The following is a 27134-nucleotide window of genomic DNA, read 5'->3' on the forward strand; positions in this document are numbered from 1 at the left end:
TCCGCACACAGCACAACTGTTGCTCTCTTCCCATCTTGGGAGCTCAGTATCACCTGATCTGGGAAGAGTGCAAGCTCAAAGCACAGCCTCTTTCACAAGTTGGGAGACGTGCATACTGCATGTTCGAAAATCAAGTCAAGGTTCCATATCTGAGAGGTCTGTTTCTCTGAATTTTGCTGCATATAACCGGCCCTTACGTAAGAAACTCTGTTGGAAGCTGATGTTAATTATAGAAAGAAAAGAAAAAAGAAAAGAAAAGAAAAGAAAAGAAAAGAAAAGAAAAGAAAAGAAAAGAAAGAAAAGAAAAGAAAGAAAGAAAAGAAAAGAAGGAAGGAAGGAAGAAGGAAGGAAGGAAGGAAGGAAGGAAGGAAGGAAGGAAAGAAAGAAAAAGAAAGAAAGAAAGAAAGAAAGAAAGAAAGAAAGAAAGAAAGAAAGAAAGAAGAAAGAAAGAAGAAAAGGAAAGAAAAAGGAAAAGAAAAGAAAGAAAAGAAAAGAAAAGAAAAGAAAAGAAAAGAAAAGAAAAGAAAAGAAAAGAAAAGAAAAGAAAGAAGTGCTATCATTCTCACCAGACAGTCCTGACATTCAAGGCCTGCCCCAGATGCCAGACAGTACTGCCCTTAACAACACACACAGAGCACCGGCATTGTGTGCACGCATCTAATCGAGGCACGACAGGATGCTTTCCTTCTGCGGCTCCTCAGACAGGAAAGGGACGCAGCTGTGCTCTGACAGCCACTGCATATCCACACAGGCCACAGGACAAGGAAGTGAGAGAGGACAAGTCCCCCTCAGGGCAACTGTGAAAGGAGCTCAGAGAAGCCAATGTCCATTCCAATGAGGACAGGTCTTGGGGAGAGCTGGCCCCACCTGACACTCTGCAGCACAGCACCCACGAGCCTCCCTGGTGGCCCAGAGCCTGAGGTTTGAGCCAGGTTTCCCTCTGCTGTGGCACCAAGTGAGTGGCCCTTACAGAGTCACCACTGAACTCTGGGCTTTGTGTCCTTTGGCTATAAAATAATGACACCGCTCACATGCCATCCTACCAGAATAGAGCAAACCAGTCTTCTTTTTGGCCCCTGGGGCCTTCTAAACCACCTTGACCACCGTCTTCTCCTGGAAGCCCATGGGACCTTGAGGACTGGCCCATGGTGTGGGGCAAACCTCAACCCACCTGAGAAATCCAGGAAGAGGAGGCTCTCGTGCTGCTTCCTGGCCTGACGGCTGGGAGCTGGGGCCCCGCTGCCCCTCCAGACCTGGGGATCAGCCCCGCAGAGTCACCGTGTGGGACAGGCAGGCAGCAGGACTGCAGCTGCTCCAGTCAAGAGGCTGAAGGCTAGGATTTGGCAGAGTACCACCGATTCATCCAGATTCAGAACTCACATAAGCCAAAGTATTGTTGGGTTTTCTTTTTCTTCAATTTCCAGGCTTTAACTACTAGCACCTATTTACTTCCTCTCAAGGCACTTATTTTTTCCCTGAGAATGCTCTTGCCTACCTGTTTGCTTTTCTGTTTTCAGTTCTAAGTGACTAAAGAAAGAAAACATCTTTTCAGTTCAACCCAGGAAGCCCTGCAGCTGCTCTCTGAGGCTCTGGGCACTGGCACAGAGTTCTGCGGACATGTATGCATACTCTCCTTTTACCCTACAAGGCAACCTTCTATCCGAAGGTTAGAAGCCAACCTCAGAAATGGGGGAAAATGGCCAGATCAGCTAAGAACTGTGTCATCTGTATAAAGACATGCCCGTGCTACCCAAAGCCACTTATCTGAGCACTTTGCTCATGACAGAAAAAAAGACTGACTACAGACCCTAGTATGCCTCCCTATGTAGGAGGGATGCTGAGCTGTGAGTGCTTGCAGTCCTCAAAAACCTGTTAGCACAAAGGCCTACAAAGTCCTGAACAAGTTGTAGATGAGGCTGGGAGCCACACAGCCCACCCCGCCCCCAGAATTCTGGACGGGGTTTTACCACCCCCTACTCTGATCTCTGATCCAGCCCTCTGGGACTGAGGGAGACCCACACTGCCTACGAGGCCCATCTGCAGGGACTCCACTGCCACAAATGGAGCCTCCTGCTTTTTAACAGCTGTTACAGTGGTGGAAGAAAGAGGCACGTATGAAACACTGTGTATCCAACACCACAACAAGCTCTAAAGCCAAGGGAGGAAGGAGTGGAGCAGGTACAGCCTCAGTGCCCTGAAATCCAAGGTGGAAGGTACAGATAGACTCAGCACCAAGCTAGAAGCTACGGAAGGCAGGAAGAGAGTCGGGCACAAGCTTGTGTAGTGGTAATTAAGGCTGCTCTAACTCTCTGCCAACTCCTCTGGAAGCGGCCTCTCCCAAAATCCAAGGTGGGCATGGCATGTTTTTCAGGAAACGTGGCTGAAAAGGGACTTATGCCCTTTTCACAAAAGGCATGGGCCCATAAAAGTCATGGGCACAAGTATGAGTCTGCAGGGCAAGGTTTAAGCCCTTTCCCATTTTGGGTTTCCTCCTGAGCCCACAGAAGTGGTAACCCTCGCCTCTGGCTGAAGAAATGGTGCTGACATGGCAGCAGATGCCTGCCCTGACCACACTGGGCATCAGAAGACCAACCATCTTGGCTTTTACTCATAACCAAGGTGGCAAATGCTCTAAATTTTAAGAATAAAATCCCTCCTGTCTTCACCTGAAAGCCATCAGCCAGCAAGGAAGATCCTTTCCATGAAAAGGGAACCTTCAACCCTGGAAGGCTGGCTCGTTCCCTTTAGACAGGAATTCACTTCCCTTCTTGTTTTCTTGGTTTTTTTGTTTGTTTCCCTAGAAGATGGGCTTCTGCTTCCATTTGTGTGTTGGTCCATTTCTTGTCAATTATGCACGATTACATAACATGATCTTACGCCGACCGGCAGGGCTCTCCTCCCCCAGGCCGAGCCTGGTCCCAACGCAGCATCAAAGACAAACACACTTTTATGAAGTGATGACACGGGCTTCCTCTAGGTTGGATAGGGGTTGCAGGGGCTCCCCTCCCATGCTGGCTCTGTGGCAAGCTGCCCAAATTCCCTTTTTTAACCCCTCTCCTCCCCCAGCCAACCTGCCCTCTTTTTTGTTGTAAGAAAACACCCACCGATAGAGCTGTATTCAGATGGGACACCCACATTGGGGCCAGCGTGTGCAAGGGAAAGATGGGTCAGAAGCCAACAGAATCATATGAATATACAAGAAGAAAGGTTTTCTTCTTCACAAATGGAGGGGGAGATACACCTCTTTCGACTCTCTAATGTACACAAGATCGAAACCCATTAATAAAGCCTAATGGACTCGGAATGTGTGCTTGATGGAAACTAGCTTTTCCAGAGTTCTGAAATGATGCCTAGTGAAGGCAATACGAGGAGCTTATTATAAGGGGAAATAGAGGGTGGGGGTTAAAATGCGGCGTGTTTCACATGATAGGAGGCATCTACTTACCACTGTTTGCTCAGGGCCTCCTATGGCCAGGCCCCGTGCTCTGTGCTGCGGCGATGCCCCAAACACCCCAGTGGGAGGATGTTCTTGTCTCTCACCCTCTCCCTCCAGGCTCCAGTCAAACACAAGGCACAGAAGGATCTGATTTAGGAACCTGCTGCCAAATCCCCCAAACAAAGGAAGTGGTGGGTTCACACTGAGGCTTACCCCAGCTCCGGAGTTCTAGGAGCACAGGCGCTCTGGGGCTCGCCGTGGGCTCTGGGAGCGCGGTGGCTGGTTTCGGAGGTGCTGGCGTGTCCCTTGCCCAGCGGGGGCCTGCTGTGGGGGAGGGCGGCAGGGCCATGGTCGCACCCGTTCAGCAGGCCCCGGGCAGCTCGGCCACGGGCCCTCGCCTGCCGGCGGCCCTCTCGCTCCTCCTCAGGCGGCGCTGGGACGCGTCTCGACAGCTTGTAGCCATGAGAAATCAGGAGGTCTTCGACGCTGTACATAATGCACCGGCTTCATCAAAGCTCGGCCCCGGGGAGCAGCGCGCGGGCGGGACCCACACTGAAGGGACAACAGAGAGGGTCTGAGAGCAGTGGCCCGTCCTCCCGAACCCGGCTGACGCCTCCCTGTCCCTGCGCTCCCACCGAGCGAGACTCGGGTGCGAACACCGCATGGGCCCACGCGGAGGGGGGCGTGGATGGCTCCGCCCGGGCGCCCACCCCCGCCGGCCGCCCCTCGCAGAGGAGTCTGGAACAGCGTCTAAGCAACGGGTGATTAACGGCGTCCACCGTTCCCTGGCCCCCGGCATCTGAAAACAATGGGCAGACGCAGGAGGACAAAATAAATACAGACTCGGAAGCTGCAATTACGACTGGGAGTTTCTAAAAAGAGCAACGACCAGCCACGGGCTTTACCTTGTTACACTTCCCGCTTCCACCTCGGTGCCCTACCGCTGCTCTCAGAGGGCGACGGCGGGGGCGAGCTGCCTGCCGATGGGCTTAGGGGTAACCCGGGGGAGCCTCGGAAGGCAGAGCTGAAGTCTTGGGGCTTGCTGGCCCTGCACACCCCGCCCGCACCCTGCAGCACCCCACACGCTCTCCCCCCGGGAAATCTCTAAGAATCACATTTCTCCCCCAGAACCCTTGGGGCAGCCACACCCCCAATCCCAGATCCCACCAGGGTCCACGGGCTCAACAGCGGCCACTCCCCTGGGGTACATGGTCCGAGGCCACAGCCCTGGCAAAGAACAAAAGGAACCCACTGGTGAGCCCGCGTGTAAAAACAGATGGGGCTGCCACAGTTATTTTTACACAAGAGAATCTTCTTTCCTGTATCTGCGGGTGGTTCGTGGGGATGGGCCGCGGCCTGGGGCCCGGGGCCTGGAGGGAGCACACGGAGGCCGGGCCCACTTGGCTGCTGCGGAAACAGCCTGTGGCAGCCCCGCCAACAATGGCCAGGAAACGCCTGGCGGTCTGTGTGCAGGTGAAAGGGAGACACATGTGCTTCCTGTCCTGGGACCTAACTGGGCCTGCCGTGCAGTTCTGCTGACTGCAAGTCCTCGCTCTTCATCACATGCTAGACGACGGGAGGCAAAAGAGTCCCGGTTGTCAGTACAGAGAGCATCAAACTTGGGAAATTGAGAAGTTCCCATCATGTGCCTACATTTTATGGAAGGTTGACAAGCCCCGGGGTTACTGTACTGGTGGGAACGTCTCCATGGCGATTCTATCATTCCTGACACTCCCGCTACCTGTCTCGCTGGGGGTTGTACCACTAGTGTGCCCCTTGTGTACCACTTGGGTCGTTCTCCTAGGAATGGAAGGGCCAGAGAGGCAATCACTGGTTCTTTGATTCAACTGAGCAAGTCACTGGACTACAGTCTGTGGGGGAAAGTGATCCCATTACAAACACAGGGCTATGGGAACACAGGGGCAAGGCCATGAAACCAGCGTCCTCATTTTGTTCAGTGCTGTACCCCCCCAGCATTTAGCACAGAGCATGCTCTCAGTAAATAACTATTGAATGAATGCAGAAATAAGAGAAAGGGACATGTGATCTAGGTTTTTGAAGACTGATTAGGAGCTCACTAGATAAACTGCATGGGTGTGTGTGTATGAGAGGGAATTGGTATATAGCATAAATCTGGGGTACAGTTACCTCAGAAGTAAAGAAGTGACATGGAAAAAAAAAAAAGTGACATGGCCACAAAATCCTAGTAGCCTAGACCAGGGAGGGTCCCCACCAGGACTGGCTCAATGTCACACAGCCAGTTGGCACCACAGCTAACACTGGAATTTAGGTTGTATTACACTCAGTTTCTCTCTCTTACTATGTCAGGCTCTTTAAAAGCAAAGTGTACTATACTCCAAGTGGCCATGCGACACACAGAGGGTGGAAGAAGAAAAGGCCCTCGTAAAGTATGCAATGTGGGTCATTTTCCTACTGGGAGAGGAGTTGTCCTAGTTGGTCTACTATGGTCATGTCTGCATGATAATTATATTTAGCAAACCCTCAAGTGGCAATGACAACCCAGGCCAAGTTGTCCTTCAAAAAAAGACTCAAACTATAAGAGCCATAACTTGACCTTACAGGTCTGAAGTCAAAGCTGTATTGATTATTGGATACGTCTAACTTGCTCTATCTTCACAGAGGTCAGGAACCTATGGGAGGCAGGAGTACAAAGTACACCAGCTTCCACACACAGGACCTGGAGCGATGCAGGTGAGCCAAGAGGAGAGAGGATGACACACAAGCCTCACAGCCCCAACGAGTGTTCCCAGCCACCATCCAATCTCCCTGTGGCTGACACTCGACATGCTCTGATCCCAACTCAGAGCCCAGAATTCACCCCTTTCCCACACCTGTGCTAAACATCACCACTCCCCTGAAACCAATCTCTGAACAGTTACATCATTTTTCTGATCCCTATCAGATTCAGCTTAGTTTCTTTAGCGTCCTTATCTACTTAAGGCTTAATGGGCTGCCTCAAGAGGCAGCAAGAGGCCCACCATGAACACATCAGTCAGAGCAGCCCCCAGGAGAAGACGCTGACATGCTGAGGAGACAGGCATCCAATGAACTGCTGCACAAAAAGATGTCCCTTTTAAAGTTGCTTTCTGATCCAGAGATACCAGCATCCTAAATCAACAGCATTTAATTTGATCACCCACTCACCAATTCAAAGCGTTGCTATAAAGACAAACATATAGTAAAATTTGACATAAATGTAAGTTATTTTAACATCAGAGTTAACAACTGGAAAAGGTATGTGTGCAGTTAAAATAGCACAGTAGCAGGTGCAATCCTTTTAATCCCAGCGTTAGTGCTGACACCCAACCCCAGCTATGACCCCTGTAGTAAGTTAATAACTGCACCAAACCTGTTTTCTATTCTGCAAAACAGCAATGTTACTATCTTCCCATCCCACCAGACTGTTTTGCAGATCAAAAAAGAATATGTATAAAAGTGTAAATCACCATGCAAACATGAGATGATTTATCATGCTACAATGACTCTAGTTTGTCTCTGAAGAATTACTTGCCTTAAGGAAAGACTCCACATTGGCTATTAATTTTCATCATGAAATTCAGACCATTTCCTAATTCCTCTTGTATCATGTAGGATGTAACTTTTGATTTCCAAGGTCATACCTGCTTTATATCACCCACATATATTGTCTTTTGTGAATCGATACCTCAACCTCCATCCAAGTCACTTAGAACAGGATTATTTTATATCCAGAACATTAAGACACAATTCCTGAGTGCCTAATACACCAGGCACTGAAACTATAGTAAAGAATGAGATCCATTCTTCTCCCTTGAGAGTCTTACTATCTTGTCGTATAGACAGCAAGAAAATAGGCAGAAGGGTCCCTAACCTAGTCTCAAGGGGTCAAGGAAGCTTCTGGAAGATTCCTTCAAAGCTAAACAAATCCTCCCCATCAAGGTAGGTCTACGCTATATGATTTTCCAGATAGTTCATTGAAGAAATTTTTTCCTTCCCTACTTTTATTTGTTGCCTTGTATCAAAAACTCATAGTGAACATCTAGGAAGAGTGGGCACAACAGTAGAGGTGTCTAGACACAATCTCAGGTAAGGAGGGGACTTCTAGCATGGGCTGGACCAGAACACAAGACACAAATGAACCCACTTTGAATCTCCTTCTAATTCCATGAATATCTAAACACACATTCATACAGAAGAAACATTTAACAAAGAACAAGCAGGTAAAAAGAGAAAGCACACTTTATTTCATCTTATGCTCCCAGGAAACTTCTAAGGTAGCCACGAATGTTTCCATTTTACAGACAAGAAAATTGAGGCTGAGATCTTGGGCCTGTAAGTACAGATCTGAGGTTCAAACCAAGGTCTATCTAGCTTCAAAACCCTTGCCACTTGCTACTCTTTTAGGCTCACCCTAAATGTTCTTCCTTAATAACAATAGAAGTTTCCTAATTTACCAAATAATGCATAAGAATAAACAAGAAAAGATGGAAGGCATAGTGGCATCAAAATGAAAAAGGAATATTTAAAAGGATATCCTACATTTAAAAGGAAAAAAAAAATCTCCTTTGTTCTCTTGGATTCGGATGGCTCTTCTACAGAATTCTTTCCTTATGCACACAAGGCACACACACACACACCATGCATGCACACATACATACATACACACACAAGACCTGATGCCTCACTTGACTGTGATGTTTTCATGGCAGTGCTAGTATTAATTTTAAATGCTCAGTAATAGGACTCATGTACAAATAGACCGTGTCATTGCTTGGTGACCTTCAGCAGACCTCAGATCATGTTTGGTTTCAGACTCCTACAGAGCTATTGCAAAACCTGTTGTGTGAATCTGAGAAGCAAATTACATCCATGATAAATGGGAAAGGAGTGAGTAGCTTTTAGGGAAAAAAACCCCTAAATTCTAAAACAGAAATTATCAACAATAGTCACTCTTATCTACAACGCTGATAGAATTTGGACTTCATCTGAGTAGGCAATGGGAAACCACAAAAGTGTTTGGGCAAGCAGGGGAAACACTGACAATCAATCTGGCTGGAAAATAGAGGATGAGAGTGGTTAGAACAAGGACAGACCAGGGGACAAACAGTTATAAATCTCTTCTATTGTAATGTGCAGGGGTAGTAACAGAGGGGGTGGGGAGAAAGGAATAATAAGAGTAATTTTTGATAAAGTAATTTTCAACATACAGTGGATTTTAGTCTTTGGTGACTAAGAGAATGGCCAATTCATTTAGGAGAAAGACAGAAATCAGAAACAACTATTGATTGAGGATAACAGGATCATCCCATTTTAATTGAACCAACCTAGTTCCACAAAATTTTATTTTCCCCAAATCAGTGTCAGACAGATTTCCATCAGATTATTTTTCCCATCCAAGAAACCTGAGACTACTTAAAGTAATCTTATTTTGTGGTGGATTCCTAAGTTCTTTAAAGATTAGCCATGATTATTTAAGCATAGGGTTGTCCACCCCTTCACTGTAGGGATGAGTTTCTGTTTCTCCACGTTGCTCAATACATGTTGTTGTGTTATGTAGAATTGAGCCTGGGACACTGCACCAAAGAAGGGAACTCCTTGAGCTTCAGTCTTCTCCAGAAGAAGTAAAATAAGAAGGTTCAACTAGAGGTTCTATAGGGTCCTTCTGGCTCTAGAAATCTGTCCCTCTCTCTAGCTTGCTCACCCTTGTGATGAACAGCAAGCATTTCTAAGTCAGCTGGCCACAGTAAAAAGGATACAGCTTGTGGCCATGACACAGAACAAAGCTAAATAGGTCATGTGAAGACAGAACCTCTGACCTTGGCCCCATTAGCACCCAGAGAGGCCAACCAAGAAAGCAGAGCTAAATGGCCACACACTGTGAAGAGGAGGTGGCGAGGGTTGGGGCTGAGGCCATGGAGTTCAGTACCACCTAGCAACTCTCCATCCAGAGGTCCCAGAGCACAGGTATTGAACATTTCTTCCAACTTATGTCGCTTGGGACACTTGTTTTACACTGACTGTGCCAGGCACCGGTCTCTGTGCTGGAGAACGTAAAGACACAAGCCCTGTCAACCTGCACCCTTGCAGATGCTCGATTCTAGGTTGTGGTGTGTCCATCATGGGCATTCTCATCACCAAAGGTTCAGATTGGCAAATGAATGTTACTTTATAACAGGTACCCTTCCTCCTCCTTTACATTTATAAAAATAAAAATTGTTTTTATTCTCATATTTACAGGTACAAGGCTTCCCAAGACAGTGAAATAAAACTATTAAAAACCTCATTAGATCAACCAAAACTTTTCTTCCTTTTTAAACTAAAAATTTTATTTTTAATGTAAAAATAACACAAATACTCATTTAAAAATGTAAAACAAATGTTTACTCTCACCAGTAATTAAAGATATGTAAATTAAACCAAAATCCTATTATTCACTGATCAAATTATTGAAGCTTTCAGAAGGCAGTATTTGAAAAACAAACAAACAAAAAACAAAAAAAGGCAGTATTTGTTGGTGGTGAGGGTATGATGAGCTGTAAGCGTTCTCCTATTTGTGGGTATATGACTGTGGGGGTGGGGTCTGTGTGCAAATGGGTATTTCCTTTCTTAAAAGTGATCAATATGTTATAAAATCTTCCAATATCTGACACCCTATGGGCTAATAACCTCATTTCTTGGGATCATCCTAATGAAATAATCAGAGATACCCACAAAGTCATCTATAAAGATATTTACTCAAGTCTTAATTATGATAAGTAAAAAATTGGACCAAATAAATGTCCATTTAAGATATGGTTAAAAAAAATCCAGATGCATCCACATGGGAGACTAGAATATGCATACACATGCATAAAATTATGTTTTCAAATATGCAATGGCACAGGGAAACGCTCACGGTACCACGTTAAATAATAAAGACAGGATTCAGTACAGTAGTAATTTCATGCATGTGCACGCACACACACACACAGGAGAAGAAACACCAAAAGGAAACATACTAAATTATCAACAGTGGTATTGGATTCTGGTTTCTTTTTTTTTTTTTCTTAATGTCCTTATTTATACTTTACTGCATTTTATGATGTCCCGTGATGAAATATATTTGATACAAGCATATGAAGTTGCCATGTTGCAGGAAAAAAAATGGTCAAATATAGGTACTTTCATGTACTTTAACTTGATACAATCTCACCATCAGAAAAAAAATTAGGGGGGATCTCTGGATGGCTCAGGGGTTTAGCGCCTGCCTTCCTGCCCAGGGCGTGATCCTGGAGACCGGGGATCAAGTCCTGCGTTGGGCTCCTTGCATGAAGCCTGCTTCTCCCTCTGCCTGTGTCTCTGCCCCTCCTTTCTGTCTCTGTGCCTCTCGTGAATAAACAAAATCTTTAAAGAAAAAAATTAGGGGTGCCTGTCTGGTTCAGTCAGTAGAAAGGCAACTCTTGATCTCGGGGTTGGGAGTTCAAGCCCCACATTAGGATAGAGTTTACTTTAAAAATAAATATTTTAAGAAAATAAAAATAAAATTTTTTTTTTAAAGAAAACAAAATTAAGAACAGTTTCTTAATTAGGATTAGGAATATATATCTTTGAAAACTTGGAACACTTCATGAAAATAAAAGAAACACCGAAGAAAAGAATAAATGAACAGTGAATTCTATAAGGTTCTAAAGGTCTAGTATATGGGACACATGTCTTATCTGCTACAGAGATTCTTAACCTGTTTCCAGTAAGCCGAAAATTACATGTTCTGCTGACTAAAATCTAATACAAGATTACAAACAGCATTCTACAGGGCTTGATTAGACACTGCTACTCTTCTAGAAAACCTAAAACTTTTCAGTTATAGTCACTGACATTCCATACTTAAGATGTAATTAATCCCTCAAATTGTTGGCAGTTAACTGTAAATATTTCTTCAACTGACAATTTTTGGTCTAATGTTATGATTAATATATAACAAAGTACTTTCTTTAAACAAGAGGTAAATAGCTAAGACCTAAAACAAAGCAGAATGGGGCACGTTGCTGTTATATGGACATTTAATGCTTTCTGTATTTTTTTTTAATGATAGAACCTATGTATTTTATTATGAGCAACAGGACTGCCATTTCTCTTTTCAGTCTTAATAATTAAAGAACTCCATAGTCCCAGCTTACATATTGGGACAGGAAGTGCTCACACACTGCTGTTAGCTACAACAGTGTGATGGCCAGCTCTTACCAGAGCCCTCAAATTGTTAAATCTCCTAAACATAGAAAGCGTATTTAATCTGTGAAGTAATCATTTTAGTAGAGCAAACATCACTAAGTTTCTTTAAGGTGACACGCCAGAAAAAAAAAGGGGGGGGGGGCGGAGGTGGAAAGTTTGGGTCTAAGATCAAAAGGATCCTGGAATGCTAATCTTGCTGGGTTGGTCAGTGTTAAGGCATGGATTCCAAAACACAGAGAAAGAGAAGAAAAGTACCAAATGTTATGCACTTTATTTTTTCATAAATATTACCTGTCTTTTCCCCCTGTACATGTGTGAACACACACACACAACTCCTGTCTTCTCTTTCACCTCTAAATTCTGCAACACAATTAGTGCTTTGGTGACCTCTCCTTTTTATGAGACCCTAAGTACCTCATTAACATTTCTGAAGGATTAGCAGTCATTAAGAAAAAGTGAAATTGGTTAAGATTTTTTAAATCTTCTGGAATTTTTGGCTATTTGCAAAAATAACTGTCAAACTTAGATTAGACTGTAATCCCACTACCATCATGTAAGTTAAACTTCACACGTAAAGATTCCTGATACAGTCTATTAAACTTAGAACACACTAGTTTTCTTTTAAAATAACGTTAGAATAAAAGAGTCAAGGTCTTACAATAATATTAAGGTTTAAATTATTTCTCATAACTTGTACATTATTTTCTAATTGCAAAGTCATGTAAAGTTATTCTAGAAGTAAACATTGCGAAATTCAGTATTTAAGTAAAAAATTAAAGTTCCCAATAACCCCATTGTGCCAAGAGATAACCACCACCAATAGTTTGGTTTCCATTTTTCCTACTATTCCTTGTATACATATAGTTGCTTTCTGTCTCCCCCCCACCCCCGCCCCGCCTTTTTTTCTTCTTTGAAATATATCTTGGTGTGTCTCTCTCTCTTTTTTTTTTTTTTAAGATTTTATTTATTTATTCATGAGAGAGAGAGAGAAAGAAAGAGAGGCAGAGACACAGGCAGAGGGAGAAGCAGGCTCCATGCAGGGTGCCCGACATGGGACTTGATCCTGGTACTCCAGGATCAGGCCCTGGGCTGAAGGCAGGCGCTAAACCGCTGAGCCACCCAGGGATCCCAGTGTCTCTTCATAATAAATTATTCCATTTACATATGGAAGAAACAAGCTTATAGGTAAACTTTAGAGAGATCACCAATAAGCAGCAAATTAGAAGGGTATTTTGTGGTCTAATAATCTTTACCCGTTTGACCTGGCTGTTCCCAACTATATGATCTACGGAAAGTTTTGGTAAAATATATTTAAAGAAAGTAAAGGTAATAATCCAAATTTTAAACAAGATACCATCAATTTAAATCAAAATGATTGAGATTCTAGTATCAGAGCGGTTCCTATAGTTTTTCGATGACTTTTAGCATTTAAAGGCTATATCAGAGTACTGGAAACTGACCTCACCTCCCCTGGGCTGCTGGCCTTAGCAAGTGAGTGTCCCTCAGCATTCCTTAACTCAATAGACTCTTGAAACAAAGCACAATAGCCACATTTTAATGAGTGAGATAACCCTTGCCATCCAAAAGGTAAAAAACAACATCTGTTAAAAAACCAAATAAACTGCAGTAATGGGTTCAGCAATAGGCCTGAAATAGGATTTCAGAGACATAGTCTTTGCTTATCAAAATAAAAACCACAACAGAACAATTGTTTCAAATCCAACGCTCTGTGTTCTAAACTCTCCCTAGATTAATTAGTGTGAAGTCTCGCCAAGCTCATTAAAAGAGAAACTCTGGACTCCTAGAGCAGGGTTGGTGTTTACTGTCCTCCCAAACTAGAGGACTCTCCAGCAAGGACAATGAGAACTTGGCGGAACCACAGACTTCTGGGCTTTCTTTACTGATAGCATTTCTAGTTTATTTTTAAACTGCACTTAAAAAAAATTATACTCCAAGGATCTTTTCAGATTTGTGGTTTTTTTTTTTTAACTGAAAAACTGGCCCTTTATTTATTCTCCTTGTGTACCTCCAATCTCTAGTTACATTTTATAGCTATCGAATGATAAGCCGTATGTGTCTGGAGTCTGTGACTATTCAGATGGTCATTAGATAACTCTGATCGTCAAGCCCTCCAGAGCATGTGAGCGCTCCGGCACTTTAAATTATATTCCAAGGAGGTAGAAAGACAGATATACATATATATACATATATATATATATATATGTATATATATATATATATATATTTTTTTTTTTTTTCTGGCACAGGCTTTTTCCACCCATCCAATCCCCTGAAATCTCTTGGGCTTGCCAAAGGCCTGACCTTCCATTCTCTGCAGCACAGGGTGAAGTTTGCCAGGAGAAGGCCCAGCAGATTAAGGCCTCGTTCAACAAATATTTGCTCACCCACTCTTGGGGGAGTCAAACTGTTTGCTACATGCTATCTGCCCAGAGTAACAGTTAGGGACCTTCGGGACCGCTGTGCAGCTGGTGGCCAAGACTGAGACACCTAATATCAAGGTAAATATAAAGTTCAAACCCATACAGCATTATGAGAAACCAAATGAATTTACCAAATTCCCAATTTCACATGCAAACTACCACAAGTCCCCTGAAATAAGAATCTGCACGTGATTTCTAAAACAACTATACACGCTTGCCCTGTTGTATGGTCTTAATCAAGTCATCTTAAATTCTAAACCTGCCTGATATAAGGCACTGTTTTCTTGAACTTTAGCCTGTGACCACTTAGGTCTGAATACTGAGTCTGCCATTTTTATCTAAGTATTTCTGGCTGCCTAAATCCCATGTCCCTAGACTCCCAGGAATCCTCCCCGTCTGCCCCCCCCCCCCACCCCACCCTATCCCATCTTCCAAATCCTCATCTCAAATCAAATTTCCTTGCAAACCTGAAAAGACAAAAAGCCAGAGAAGAGAAGACATGAAGATGTAGGGAAAACCTCGCAATTGTGTGGTCCACGCTACTTCATCCCTCTCCCAAGACAAGCCACTGGATCAGGGGAGGCACAAGCGGACAGGCCAGCATGGGAGTAGAGGGAGGAGGTGCAGGGGATGGGAGTGAGGGTGGCAGGGTGTGTGTGTTGGGAGGGGGAGGGGAGGTCTCCCGAAGCTAATTCCCCAAAGTCCTCTGCTCCTAGAGAGCGTTGATGAGCAAGGAATAGGGTCTGACCAGGCTGCGCTGGCGTAGAGTTTCCGTTTTGTATTTTTTTCTTCCAGTAGTGAAATCACAGCTTCTTTTTCACCCCCCGCCCCCCCAGAAGAATCCGAGGCGCTGGGCGCTGCCTCCAGCGACAAGGAGCAGGAACGGAGCTCTCAGCTGTAGGTGCGGAGCCCACCGTGGTCACGGCGTGTGGGCAAACCCTGGCAGTCTAGGGGAACTGTGGGGAGAGCGAGGGTGCCCGGGATCGGAGAGCCGAGAGCGGAGACCGGAGACCGGAGCAGCAGGCGCGCTCCAGAGCCCATAAACGAGCTGATGAACGACATTTACAGCACTCTCAGGCGGGGCTCTTTGCTTTCTCCCACCCTTCTCTCTCTCTCTCTCCCGCCTAACCCCCAGCAGCCGAGAGGCCGGGCCGCCCCAGGCAGTTGCCGGGAAGCCGCGGCGATTAGCGCCCTAATCCCCGGTCCTGACCCCGCCGAGCGCGGCGCGCAGGGCCCGGCGGAGACCCGAGCAGGGAGCGCGGGCGCGGGCTCCCAACGTCCGGCGGGCAGGTCCCGACCTGCGGCGGGGCGGGGGGCACCGTGGGAACCGGGACCTCGGGGGCTCTGGGCAGCGGCTGTCAGCGAAGTCGGGGCGCGCAGGCGGGAGGGGCGGCTGGCGGGAGCCGGCTGGCGAGGAGGGCGCCCAGCGGGGAGACGGCGACCCCCGGCGGCCCGGCCCCACCCCTCACCCCCCCCCCACCCCCGGCAAGGGGCCACGCGAGCGCCAGCGCCAGCGCCGGCCGCGGTGGAGACCCGCACCCGGGTGGCCCCTGAGCGGCGGGGACGCCCCCTCCCCGCAGACCGGGCTCCGCACCCCGAGGCCGGGATGGGCACCGTGCGGGACGCCCACGGCTGGGGCGCGACGCCCCCTCGTCCGGGAGCAACGTCCGGGCTGGAGAAGTTGGGGGCGACCGCGGGACACTGGGGGCGAGGCCCGCGGAGCGCCGTGGAGCAGGCCCAGTGCCCGGCGGGGGTCAGGAGGCGCGAGAGACGCCGGGACTTACCGAGCAGCGGCTCCCTCATGCTGCCCCGCGCCGCCGCCGCCGCCGCCGCCGCCGATCCGGCCGGCCGGGGACCAGTGTGACCCGCCCCGCTTGCTGCCGCCGCGGCCGAGCATGCCCGGAGCCGCCGCCGCCGCCCCGCCCCGCCCCCCGCCCCGCCCCCGCCCCCGCCCCCCGCCGCCTCGCCCCGCCCCCGCCGCCTCGCCCCGCCCCCCGCCGCCTCGCCCCGCCCATCTGCCCACCCTCGCCGCCTCGCCCCCGCCCCCGCTCGCCCTCGCCCCCGCCCATCTGCTCGCCCTCCGGGCCTCGCCCCGCCCCCGCTCGCCCTCGCCCCCGCCCCCCGCCGCATCGCCCCCGCCCATCTGCCCACCCCTCCGTCGCCTCGCCCCGCCCCGATCCCCGCCCCCTCTCGCCCCTCGCCCCCGCCCATCTGCCCCGCCCCCGCCCCCGCTCGCCCCTCGCCCCGCCCATCATGCCCGCCCTCCGCCGCCTCGCCCCGCCCCGATCCCCGCCCCCGCTCGCCCTCGCCCCGCCCATCTGCCCGCCCCGCCCCCGCTCGCCCTCGCCCCGCCCATCTGCCCGCCCTCCGCCGCCTCGCCCCGCCCCGATCCCCGCCCCCCGCTCGCCCGCTCGCCCTCGCCCCGCCCATCTGCCCGCCCTCCGCCGCCTCGCCCCGCCCGGATCCCCGCGCTCCGCTCCGCCCCGCCCGCCAGGCGGCCTCCGGGCTCGGGCTCGGGCTCTCTCCGGCCGAGGGCGGTACCCGGGTGGGGAGCCTAGCTCACCGGCTTCCTGCGGGCCCAGCCTGGGTGGGTCGCCTCAAAGCACAGGTGAGCGGGACACCCTTGTCTCTTTTCCTGTCACTTGGGTGTGGGCGGCTTCGCCCCTGTGCTGATGTACACACGCACAGAACACACACCCATCTGCTTCATACACAGATGCACACGCACTCGCGAATGACTACACACAGACGCACACAAACACACCCATATGCAGTCACACACAGATGCACACACTCATAGACAGTCACACACAAACTCACAGTCATATTCACATATACACAAAGACACACAGAAAACACAGACACAAACCCATACACACACTCTTTCACAAAAACACAATCATGGAAGGCGTGAGGAGCAGAAAACGGTGCCGGTGACAGCAGCTTAGTGCTTGGGATTTCCTTGTTTAAAAAAAGACCTCTAAGAGTCTTAGCTATAGGCCGGAGGAGACTTTAGAGGTCAATCGGTCTAGCCTCTCTTAGATAGATGGGGAAACTAAGGCTGGAACTAGGATTTGCCTAAAGGCAAAAAAGAGTAGGAGGAGGTCAGTGGGAGAGTTCAGACTAGAATGAACAGTGACTCCAGGCCACTCCATGTTTCTCTGGCCTCAGTGATTGAGACCGCGGCCCCATCCGCTCAGGGGCAAAAGTCCTCCGACTCCAGAGGGTGGGGAAAAGACATAAAGTGTTCAACTTTGCTGATGAGTTGGGAAGAGAAAGAGAGTGTTGGCAAAATCGAGGCCACAGTGGCGAACATGGATGGCAGAGCAGACTGGAATCCCCGCAGAATGGATTTTTAGAAAGCCTCTTAGTGGCACCATGCATTTAGGGCTGTGCTCCCTCCACAACACCAGTAATACATGCAGTTGTTTGCACTCTCACCATGGGCCACCCCAGGCTGAGCCCTTCATATGCATTATTGTCTTGTAATCCTCAACACAGTCCTATGAGGGGGGTGCACTGGACACTGGGGCTCAGGAAGGCACACAGATAGAAGTTGCAGAATCTGGCCAAAGACCCTTGCTCTGAACCCTAACCGTGAGGAGCATCTAGGCTAAGAGAGCAAAAAGCCCAAAACACTAGTGCTGAAGAAGAAAAACAATATGTATGATCCAATGCTGTGTTGTGGATTATCTATAGTGCAGCCAAGGACCACACTGGGGAGACAGGGCAAGCAGGACAGCATGACCTGGTGCTCCAGGAAGGCATGGATACAATTTGGGGTGCTTCTACCACTTTCTTGATGTGTTCCTTCTGTCCATCTCAATTTCCTCTCCGACAAATGGGGATAATGACAGTGCTCACCTCCTAGGAAAGCCATAGTACTGGCACATAGCAAAAGTGCAGAAGCTGGTAATTCCTACCACTGGTACCTGTACTAATGGTGTTCTGTGGGCTGGAGCCACCAGGAAAGGCTTTGTGGGCGGCACCTTGGACGACAGGTGGGTTGTATTCTAGGCAGAGGCAGAGGGTATCACTTCCCGACTGAAGGAGTAAGATGAGAAAAACAGAAAATAAATCACAGAGGCTTTTGAAAAAAGTCGTAGTCCTGTGCAGTGGTGCCATTACTTCTTGCCATAAACGCATCTTTCAGGGACAGAGTGCTTCAATGGCATACCATTCCCATTTGCCCGCAATTTGTGACAAATTACTCACTGAAGTAACTTTTTCTTCTTGTGGAACACCTATAGGTGCCCAGCATCATGCAGATACATATGAAGCCAAATGTTCCTGCAAGATCATTTATCAGCCAGCAAACCTATTAGAACAATGTTATATTGTTGGGTTTCTGGGTCAACCCCACAGAAGTTTTATAATGTAACTGAAATGCTGTATGTTGCAGTAGGAAAAAAACAAAAAAACAAAAAAAAACCAACAACCCCAAAACATTGAAGCAATGCTAGGAACTAAGCGAAACCCACCTAAATAAAGTTTAGTAAATTATGTTTCAGCAGAAAGGTTGGTAAAGGCAGATTTAATTAGAAGAAGCTAATAAGATTGAGCTGCTGCAGATTGTGAAGATGACTTTGCAGTTTCAGAGATTTTTGTGGTTTCTGAGCCCTGGCTCTTTATCATGGCAGCCTCATTTCAAAATGTTTGCCTTCCCTCTTTCTCCTGCACTGATACATTACTAACCCTGCTCTATTGCTTTCCAGCCATGACTAAGGCCATTTGAAGTGAACAAGCAGAATGAAAAAAAAAAAAAAAAAAAAAAAAAAAGGATAGAAAATGGTGGAGGAGCTGGGGAGCAAGGAGAAAGTTGGGAGAGATTTTTCCCGAAGATTTGAAAATAGAATAACGAAGAAGGAGGTAAGGTTAAAAAGATCCACGAGTCTGAGTGGGTGGTTATCTGAATTACAATGTCAGACAGAGGCAAAGGGGAGGGAGGTGCTTCCCCAAATGAGGATAAAAGTTGGTAAGGTCAGTCCCTTGGGCCAGTTTGCCACAGCCTCGAGATGGTGGACATGGCATGAGAGAAACCAGCTCTACATCTGCGTGTAGTCTTATGTTTTTTATATAAGCACATACGAATATGTTGGTTGTTATGCTTTCAGAAAAAAGGAATCTTTTTTTTATAAGTCATGGACTGGGTAATGCAAAAACCACCTGTGTAAGTTTTATTCTGACTGTAGGAAGAATCACGCTCCTTCTCCTCATCACCACCCACCCTTCTTAATGCAACCGTAGTCTCTTTCTCTTACCTACTTGATTTCAACACAGGGAAAAATATCTTCTCTGCTACTTAGGTGATAAGAGATATCAAATGTGATTTAAACCAACTCTGAGCATGATGCTGTTAGAAACCCAGCACTGGCCGGGGAATGTGTGCCAGGATCCAGCCCCAGGTGCCCAAACATCCCGCCTTTCTTTGAGTCCTGGAGAAGAGATTTCACAGACTCAGGAAGGAACTCAGATTATTGAGTCATCAGGACAGATATATGATGACCAGAGAAAGGGCGTCTTCAGAAAAAAAGGAAAAAAAAAAAAAGGACAAAACCCTTGTTTCTTTAATTCTCTGCCTTTTCAAGGACCTAAGATAACCCTCCTCCCTTCTTGCTTTGGGGCTCTTTTGTGATGACCTACTATAAGGTTTCCTTTAGCTGACTTAGATATTCTTTGATGTTTTTCCTAGTCTGAAAAACACTACCAGTTCTCATTTTTTAAAAGATGAACGTCCTTGATAAAACCTTGAAGTCCTTCTTGTTGTTTTGTTCTAAAAGTTGGACAATAATAATTATACAAACACTGGAAAGGCTTTTATGTCCACAGGTGCCAATAAACCTTTTTTTTTTTTTAAGATACTGACATGCTGTACATTAATTCCAAGGCTATTCTGCATCACTATTTTTAACCATGAACTAGAAATCTGTTTCTCAAAGTGCATTCCATGGACTCCTCATTTTCGATTAACTGGGGATTTGACCAAAAGCCAAGTACCTGGCCCCTGAGACACATCAGACACAATCGGAATTTCTAATCTCTACAATTGAGACCCAGGAATCTGTCCTTTAAGTAAATGTCCAGTAAATGTTCAGATACTTCTTACACATTGGGAAAGTTTGAGAGGCAGGGATAGAGCGCAAGAAATAGAAATAGTGTGTCAAAAGCCTAACAGAATGACTGACACATGCTAAACATTCAAAAAACAGTAGTCATCACCATCACTCTATGATGATGAGGAGCAGCAGAGCAATGTCCTTTGGGAATAAAATGCAATAGGTGTTTGTTAACTGTTGATTTAGAAGAATTGGTACCAGCCAAGACCGAAAATTGTAATCCTGGGGATTAAGAGAAGAATAACAAATATTTTTTTAGAGCCTGATACCTTCACTCTAAGAAGAGTGAATCCACATGGTTATTACATGAGAAAAATAATTTTTATTTATTTATACTTTAGAAAAATAATTTTTAATTATTTGCTATCTCTTTGTCAGCTTTTTCCTCTGTAAGGCTACAAGTTAATGGGAAACAGCCTCTCTGCCTCTCTCCCAAGCCCTGTCACCACCCTTGCGAAGGGTTACTATTTACCAGTGGTTTACAGAACATCCCAAGCATCTCCCTGCCTGTAGTCTGCAATTCTTTGCCAGATTCATTAGGAAAACCCTGCGTTCCTATCCTCTGGGGAATGACAGTGGCTGGCTGGGGTCCCACTGGTACAAGGGAGATGCACACATGGCTCCAAGAAAACAGTGGTGTGGCCAGCACCAGAGTGGTCCAGACATGGGCATCCCTCTCTTCCCATCACACGCCAGCCAATCAAGAATCACTGAAAAATAACTCCAGCATTTTCTCTAAGCCCACGTGACTTCTTATTTAAAACATGGGAATTATGTGAATAACAACGAAAGAAGTTGGTTGCCAGTATGAATTGAAAGAAAGAAAAAAAGCGCTTCCATTTGGAATCATGGTGACATATTGGCCTTTTATTAAGTTGGCAATGGCTAGCGAGACAGAAATGACACCAAGTTGTGAGGGACAAGTGTGAACCACCTTTCATTCACTGTTTCTCATGTGCCAGGCACTTGGCTGGGCCTTGTCTTATGTCCTTCCATATATATTACCAGGGTGTTAGGATTTTGAAGAAGTGATTCTAGTTGAGCATCAAAGACGATGGAAATCTCCCATATAAGAAAGCTTTCTGTGACTTTGCTTATTTGCCTCTGTGAAACTCCTAAAGGATTCTGTTTAAGCTGCTAGGTTAGCATCTGGCATGGTCTACCTTGCATTCACTCTATTGGCATATAACATATGTGCTTAGTTCAGCTCCTAGATTCTGAGTTCCCAGAGGAAGGGCTTGCTCACAGCTACCCCCTCACCCTGTCCCAACCATGTTTTCCTCAGTTCTGTGTTTGGCCTCTATCAATTATAGTAAATGGCCAACGTAATGGCCACAGCTGTTTCCAAGCCCTCTGTGATGCAGAGCCCATTCTTTAAAGCACTTCCTTTCCTACCCGCCACACATCAAACCAGTATGTTCCCTGGCTTGGGACAGCCTCTACCCCCTAAAGCCCACCGGAATTATTCAGACCAGCCGATACTCAGCTGTTTCCCTAGCCCTGCCTTGTCTTTTTTTTTTTTTTTTAAGATTTTATTTATTTATTCATGAGAGACACAGGGAGAGAGGCAGAGACACAGGCATAGGAAGAAGCAGGCTCCCTGCAGGGAGCCCGAAGGGAGACTCCATCCCAGGGCCCCAGGATCACGACCTGAGCCAAAGGCAGATGCTCAACCACTGAGCCACCCAGGTGCCCCCCTGCCTTGTCTTTTACACAGAGACCCCAAAAAAGGCCATGTCTATGCTTTCCCCATGCTCTTTTCCATCTTTTGATGGACACTGGTGCTCTTTCTGTGGTCCTGCATGGCGGGCCACGCCCCATGTTTCTGGGGGAACTGCAAGGAACTTTACACTGACCTTTCCATGTTGTCACTCAGTCACCTTTATATATTAAGACCTGGTACAAATCAGTCTCTCCGTTTACTACAACCTAGCACCATACCTTTGGCATCTGAATGAAACAACTGTCTATTGAATTGAGTTGGCATATATCTCTGAAGTGAAAAAATGATCATGGAAACTCACATGGTACAAATACTGAGTTATAAACCCTCACCATACGAATGGGGTCGAAATACTCAGCTGAGGATCAAAGGTTACCAAAGGAAAAGTGGCCAGCACTTTTAGCAAATGATGAGGTTTCCTTGGGTTATTTGCTTGTTTTTAAATGTTTTGAGGTTTACTTTTGCTTTTTCCATGCTCTGCCTTAAAAAGAGTCTACTGTTCTCAAACTCCGTTTATTAGCCTCTAAGTACCTGGTTGATATATATCTCAAGTAGATTGCATGCTATTTGCCTGTTTGGTTTAATCGAACAGAAATTAAATTTTCTAAAAGCAAACAATATAAAATATGCAAATGCGAGAGGACAAAGGGAACAATTAGTAGTTTGGAGGAAGGCAACCAATAGACATGAAACATAATTCAGAGAAAAGAAAACAAATCATTAGCCAAAGTCAGCTTTTCATCAGCAGTGGTTAGAAAGTAACAAAGTCCGAACCCAGTGTCTCATCTGGCTAGAATGTTGCTTAGTAAACTCCAGGATAGCTGCTGCAGTTTCTTTTGTCACCCACCCTCCCGGGATAACTTGGTTCATTTCTACCCAGTCCTTGCTGAAAAGGAGGGCCATCACCAGAGCCTGTGCCCTGTGTGGGAACCTGGAGCACATTTCCGCCATCAGAGTACAGAGTACAGTCCTCAAGTCAGCTGGAACTGCATGTACTTTCTAGTTTTTGTCAAACTAGTGAATGTATTCCTTCTCTGTCTAAACATTTCTACCGTCTTTCCTATAGTTCCAGATGCCTGGAATGTGCATCAGACTTTTGCTGAAACCACCAAATACCTGAAGGTTACCATAACTAACTAGTCACAGATGGAGTATTAAATCCGCCCCTATTTTTTCCTTCTCTATATAGCATATATTGGAGCTATAATATTCTACATTCTTGGAACAGCTGATATGCATCAACAAAACTAATATCCTATCCAGAGAACACTGCCTTATTCATGGTCAAGGGCCACCTGTTTATTTTATCAGGGGCCACCTGTTTATCAGTTGGCACACCTATATATGAGGTTATGATGGACTTTATAGGTTGAAGGATTAATTTAAAATGTCGAAGAACATTTCCTAATTATGAATTCTTTGCTGCTACCTCATGAAATATTGTCCCATTACTGTTATTATTAACTTTTCCCAGCTTTCCAAATGAACTGTAGTGTGAACAGGGTGCTAGCACGTGTGGAAGGGAAATGCTGATGGACTGAAGAACATGGGGACGAAATAATGTTGAAGTGATTGCAGGGTGGTAAATCTGATTTTCAGCCATCTGACATAAAATGTTAAGGTCTTAATAACTATGTTTAAAGGAATATATTTAAAAGTTAAAAGACGGGGGCCTGGGTGACTCAGTCAGTTAAGCAACCGACTCTTGATTTCAGCTCAGGTGATCTTGGGATCCTGAGATTGTGCCCTGTGTCGGGCTCTTCACAGAGTCCGCTGGAGATTCTCTCTCCCTCTCCCTCTGCCCCTCCCCCACTCACCTCTCTAAATTATTAATTAATTAATTAATTAATTAATTAATTATCTTTAAAAGTTAGAAGACAGATTTTTTAGAGGTAGAGTTGAAACACCAATACAAAGACAGTAAGAAGGACGCCCCTTCCCCCAGACACCAATATAGCATTGGTTTGGGAAGACAGAATACTTTCCTCTCTCTTATAAAGGCAGGTGTGGTGGAACATCTTTAGTTCACAGTTAACTCCCACTGCTGAGTTATGACTATTTAACATTCCCACTTTCTAGGTTACAGGCTCCATTTTGTGTTCCACACTACAAATATCTCAAAATAAGGGCCTGCCTTCCGCAGCATCCTTATGTGGCGCAAAGGCCTCCCTCATCACACCAGATTGTGAGTTTCCTAAGGGCAAGATATCTGAGGACAACTGCCATTCATGACATCAACCATTAAGACTAGAAATGTCATCCTTTAAATCTATTCACATATGAATTGGTAGAGTTGTGGGCTGTTGGCAGAAGAATGAGTGGTTAGCTGTCATTGGCCAGGAGCCTAGAGGTGGGGCCCAGAAACCTGCCTTTAACCAAGTTCCGGGATTCTAATAAGCACCCAAGTTTTAGAGTAGCCACCTGTGACCTATCCTAATCTTAGCTTGCTCCTACTGGCAGGTTCTCCTGGTTCTTTGCTGGCTCTGTGGTCTCATTAACCACAAAGTGACTGGTTGTCCCATTTGAGGAGCTGAGTATATTGACAGTAAAGTGCCTCCCAATTCCTCTGTTCGTCAGGAGATGACATAACCTGAAGGAAAAAATCTTTAGGCTCCAGAGTCAGAAGAATCTGGGTTGGAGCTACATGTTGCCCTGTATGAATTGCAAAGCTTCAGTTCTCTGAGCCCCAGTTTATAAAATAACAAACTATAATCTGGTTATGAGGACTAAATGAGATACTTTGTGAACATCTTCAGTACAGAGTCAGCATTCCATAAAAGCAAGCTGTTCTTTTGCTGCCCTCTTCATCGGGTTCATGTGAGAATGAATGCGGGAAATGCAGAGCACCTGGTGCATCCTAGCACTCTGCAAACGAGAGCTATTAGTATCTTCAGTTTCGGGCAACTAAATATAACTTATGAGCACAGTTCCTTCATTTGTTGAGAACCAAGGGAGGAAACTATTTCTATATTCATTTGCTTTTTATAGGAAAAAATGTTACAGAGATACTAGATGATTAACAAATTTTAAGAAAGACTGTTCCATTTAGCCTTTGAGATGGAAAGCAAGATTGGCATTTCTTTACTTCCTTCCTTCCTTCTTTCCAGGCAAGAGAATGGTATGCATTTTCAGGTTAAAACAAAGTGTTAGAACTTCTTAAAGCTATTGAAATAAAGAATTCAGTTCAGACACTATGTAAAGCAGGGTATTTAGAGATGCCTTCATTTTCCCAGGAAGCCCAGGTAACACAGGGTTCCAAGAGAACACTTCAATAAGAGGACTCTTGTTGGGGCGCCTGGATGGCTTGATTGGCTAAGTGTCCAACTCTTGATCTCAGCCCTGGCCTTGATCTCAGGGTCATGAGTTCGAGCCCCATGTTTGGCTCCACACGGGGCATGGAACCTACTTTTAAAAAAATAAAAAATAAAAAATAAATGAAAGGACTTTTATTTAATGTGAAATGTGAAGTCTCAGAGCTTAATCTGAGCATATGGCTTTCTGTGTGTGTATGTGTGTGTAGGGCAGTTAAAGAACTAGCTTTCAGGATTTAGAAGACCAGTTTTGGCCCAGTGACGAGAGGATGAATAAATGTGTTAGAAATCTTGACAAAAATACTGTGGACAAAATAGCCATCTGATACTAAGCCAAGTATATCCTTTGAAGTATACATGAGCAGGATAAATTTACATGACTCTTTCTCCAGATATTAACACCTACTGTACCTGTGGCTAGCACGTCGTTACTCCACTGCCTTTCACCCCTTCTATCCAGTTTTAATGGGAGGGTGCCAAGTAGGCAACTGGCCAAGGTAGAAGTGATGCAACCATATTATGAATCCACTGAAAGTCTCAGTGATTTCAAGATTAAGTGCTCAAATGTATCTTGGGCCAAATTCTCTGGCCTAAACATCCGGAAGAGTCAGCCTGACAATCTAGGCCTGGTTTTCAAACATTCCCAGGTGGACAGACAGTATCTCACCTTGCAAATGAGTGGGTATAGCAAAGGTGGTGCTACTGTCCATGGCTCTGCATCCACCCAAACACACCACAGCAACAGTTTCCAGGGTAAGACAAAATCTGCAGCTGTGTGTGTACCTCCAGCTGCCAGTGATCCCCACATGGAAGAGAAATCCAAAAATGCTGTGGACTCCTCTGAGCAGGGTTGTAGCATATGTTACCTGTGGCATGCCCACCATTCCCTTTACCATACCAATCACTTCTTCCCAATGGGTGACACTTCCCATATGTGGAGCAGGACCTGCTTATTCTTAGAAGGCAGACCCCCTCTCCGTTTCTCACATCAGATAAAGGCTTTATTTAAATTCCAGTTACAGAAATGAAGATCTATATAGACTTCCAGGAAGCATCTTATACTTCCATGGGAAAAAAGGCCTTGGAATCCAGAATGGAATGTAGGTCAGGGTTGTCCTCACCTCTGAAGGAAAGAAATGTGCTTTGGAAATGAAGAATATAATGCAAGCACAGTTCTCCTCTGCTCCCAGGAGAAAGCCCTTGTAACAAACTCTGACATGTTGCTTTCAATACATTTTTAGTAGAATTCTTGAGGGACAACATGCTCTTCTCATTAGACCTGTTAATCTGGTGTCATTTCACACAGCTTTATTCCAACTCCATGGAATGGCTTAATTGATTTAACATTCTTGTTCGTACTGATGACCATGGATAACTGTTACATAATAATTGAGCTGATGGCCAACTAAGGAGATGGAACACTCCAAGGTTTGCGACATTGTTGGATTTTGAAGCAAAGCTGTACCCCAAAGCCACTCTAGGAACTTATATTCATTCTGGATAAAAACGCTTCCATAAAATGAAGCCAGTGTCACATCAGAAATGCCAAAAACCAAACACTGGCAGATGCCAACCTGTCAGAATCATGCCATCAGATTATGGAGCAGCACACTGGAAAATTCTGAAGTGAGGAAGGGGGGGGGAAATGCACTCGAAATTAGGGCAGTTTGTTTTTGCTTTATTAATATCTGCTAAAGGGGGAAGAAGTCCCTTGGAAGAATTGGGGTAAATAGCAATGGAGCTGTCATGCCTCTGCATCTGCTCTATTCTCCACAGCCTGCCACTGCTGTATTCTCATTATATTATAACACTTATTCCCAAGCATTGTCATTTGTTCTGAATCTTCTCAACTGAGATGACAAATGGAGTTAGCCTGATGCTTCCTGGGGCATACGTGTT

At 46.0% G+C, this 27134-nt stretch overlaps 1 protein-coding gene and 2 long non-coding RNA genes across 9 annotated transcripts in view; 2 read left to right on the forward strand and 1 right to left on the reverse strand.

The window, feature by feature from the left end:
• JCAD (junctional cadherin 5 associated) overlaps positions 1-15965 on the reverse strand; it is a 39053-nt gene extending 23088 nt beyond the window's left edge. For 2 of the 4 annotated variants that reach the window (XM_038529912.1, XM_038529911.1), the window contains exons 1-2: positions 15870-15965; positions 3650-3988 (exon numbers count right to left, since the gene is read on the reverse strand). In XM_038529912.1, coding sequence (XP_038385840.1) covers positions 3650-3930 — 281 coding nt within the window. In that variant the 5' untranslated portion in view covers positions 3931-3988; positions 15870-15965. Of the gene's footprint in view, positions 1-3445; positions 3580-3649; positions 3989-15869 lie in introns of those variants that run through there. The other 2 variants (XM_038529913.1, XM_038529914.1) reach the window with 2 other exon arrangements.
• Positions 3654-6837, forward strand: LOC119870120. Its single transcript, XR_005355223.1, has 3 exons — positions 3654-4690; positions 6077-6148; positions 6360-6837. It is a non-coding gene; the product is annotated as an uncharacterized LOC119870120 (long non-coding RNA).
• A 591-nt stretch (positions 15966-16556) lies between the features above and the next one.
• The window catches only part of LOC111091384, a 35841-nt gene continuing 25263 nt past the window's right edge, over positions 16557-27134 (forward strand). For all 4 annotated transcript variants that reach the window (XR_005355221.1, XR_005355220.1, XR_005355219.1 and 1 more), the window contains exons 1-2: positions 16557-16693; positions 18801-18954. This is a non-coding gene — a long non-coding RNA (uncharacterized LOC111091384). The remainder of the gene's footprint in view (positions 16694-18800; positions 18955-27134) is intronic.

Source organism: Canis lupus, chromosome 2, assembly GCF_011100685.1.
Source record: "Canis lupus familiaris isolate Mischka breed German Shepherd chromosome 2, alternate assembly UU_Cfam_GSD_1.0, whole genome shotgun sequence".
Classification (NCBI taxonomy): domain Eukaryota; kingdom Metazoa; phylum Chordata; class Mammalia; order Carnivora; family Canidae; genus Canis; species Canis lupus.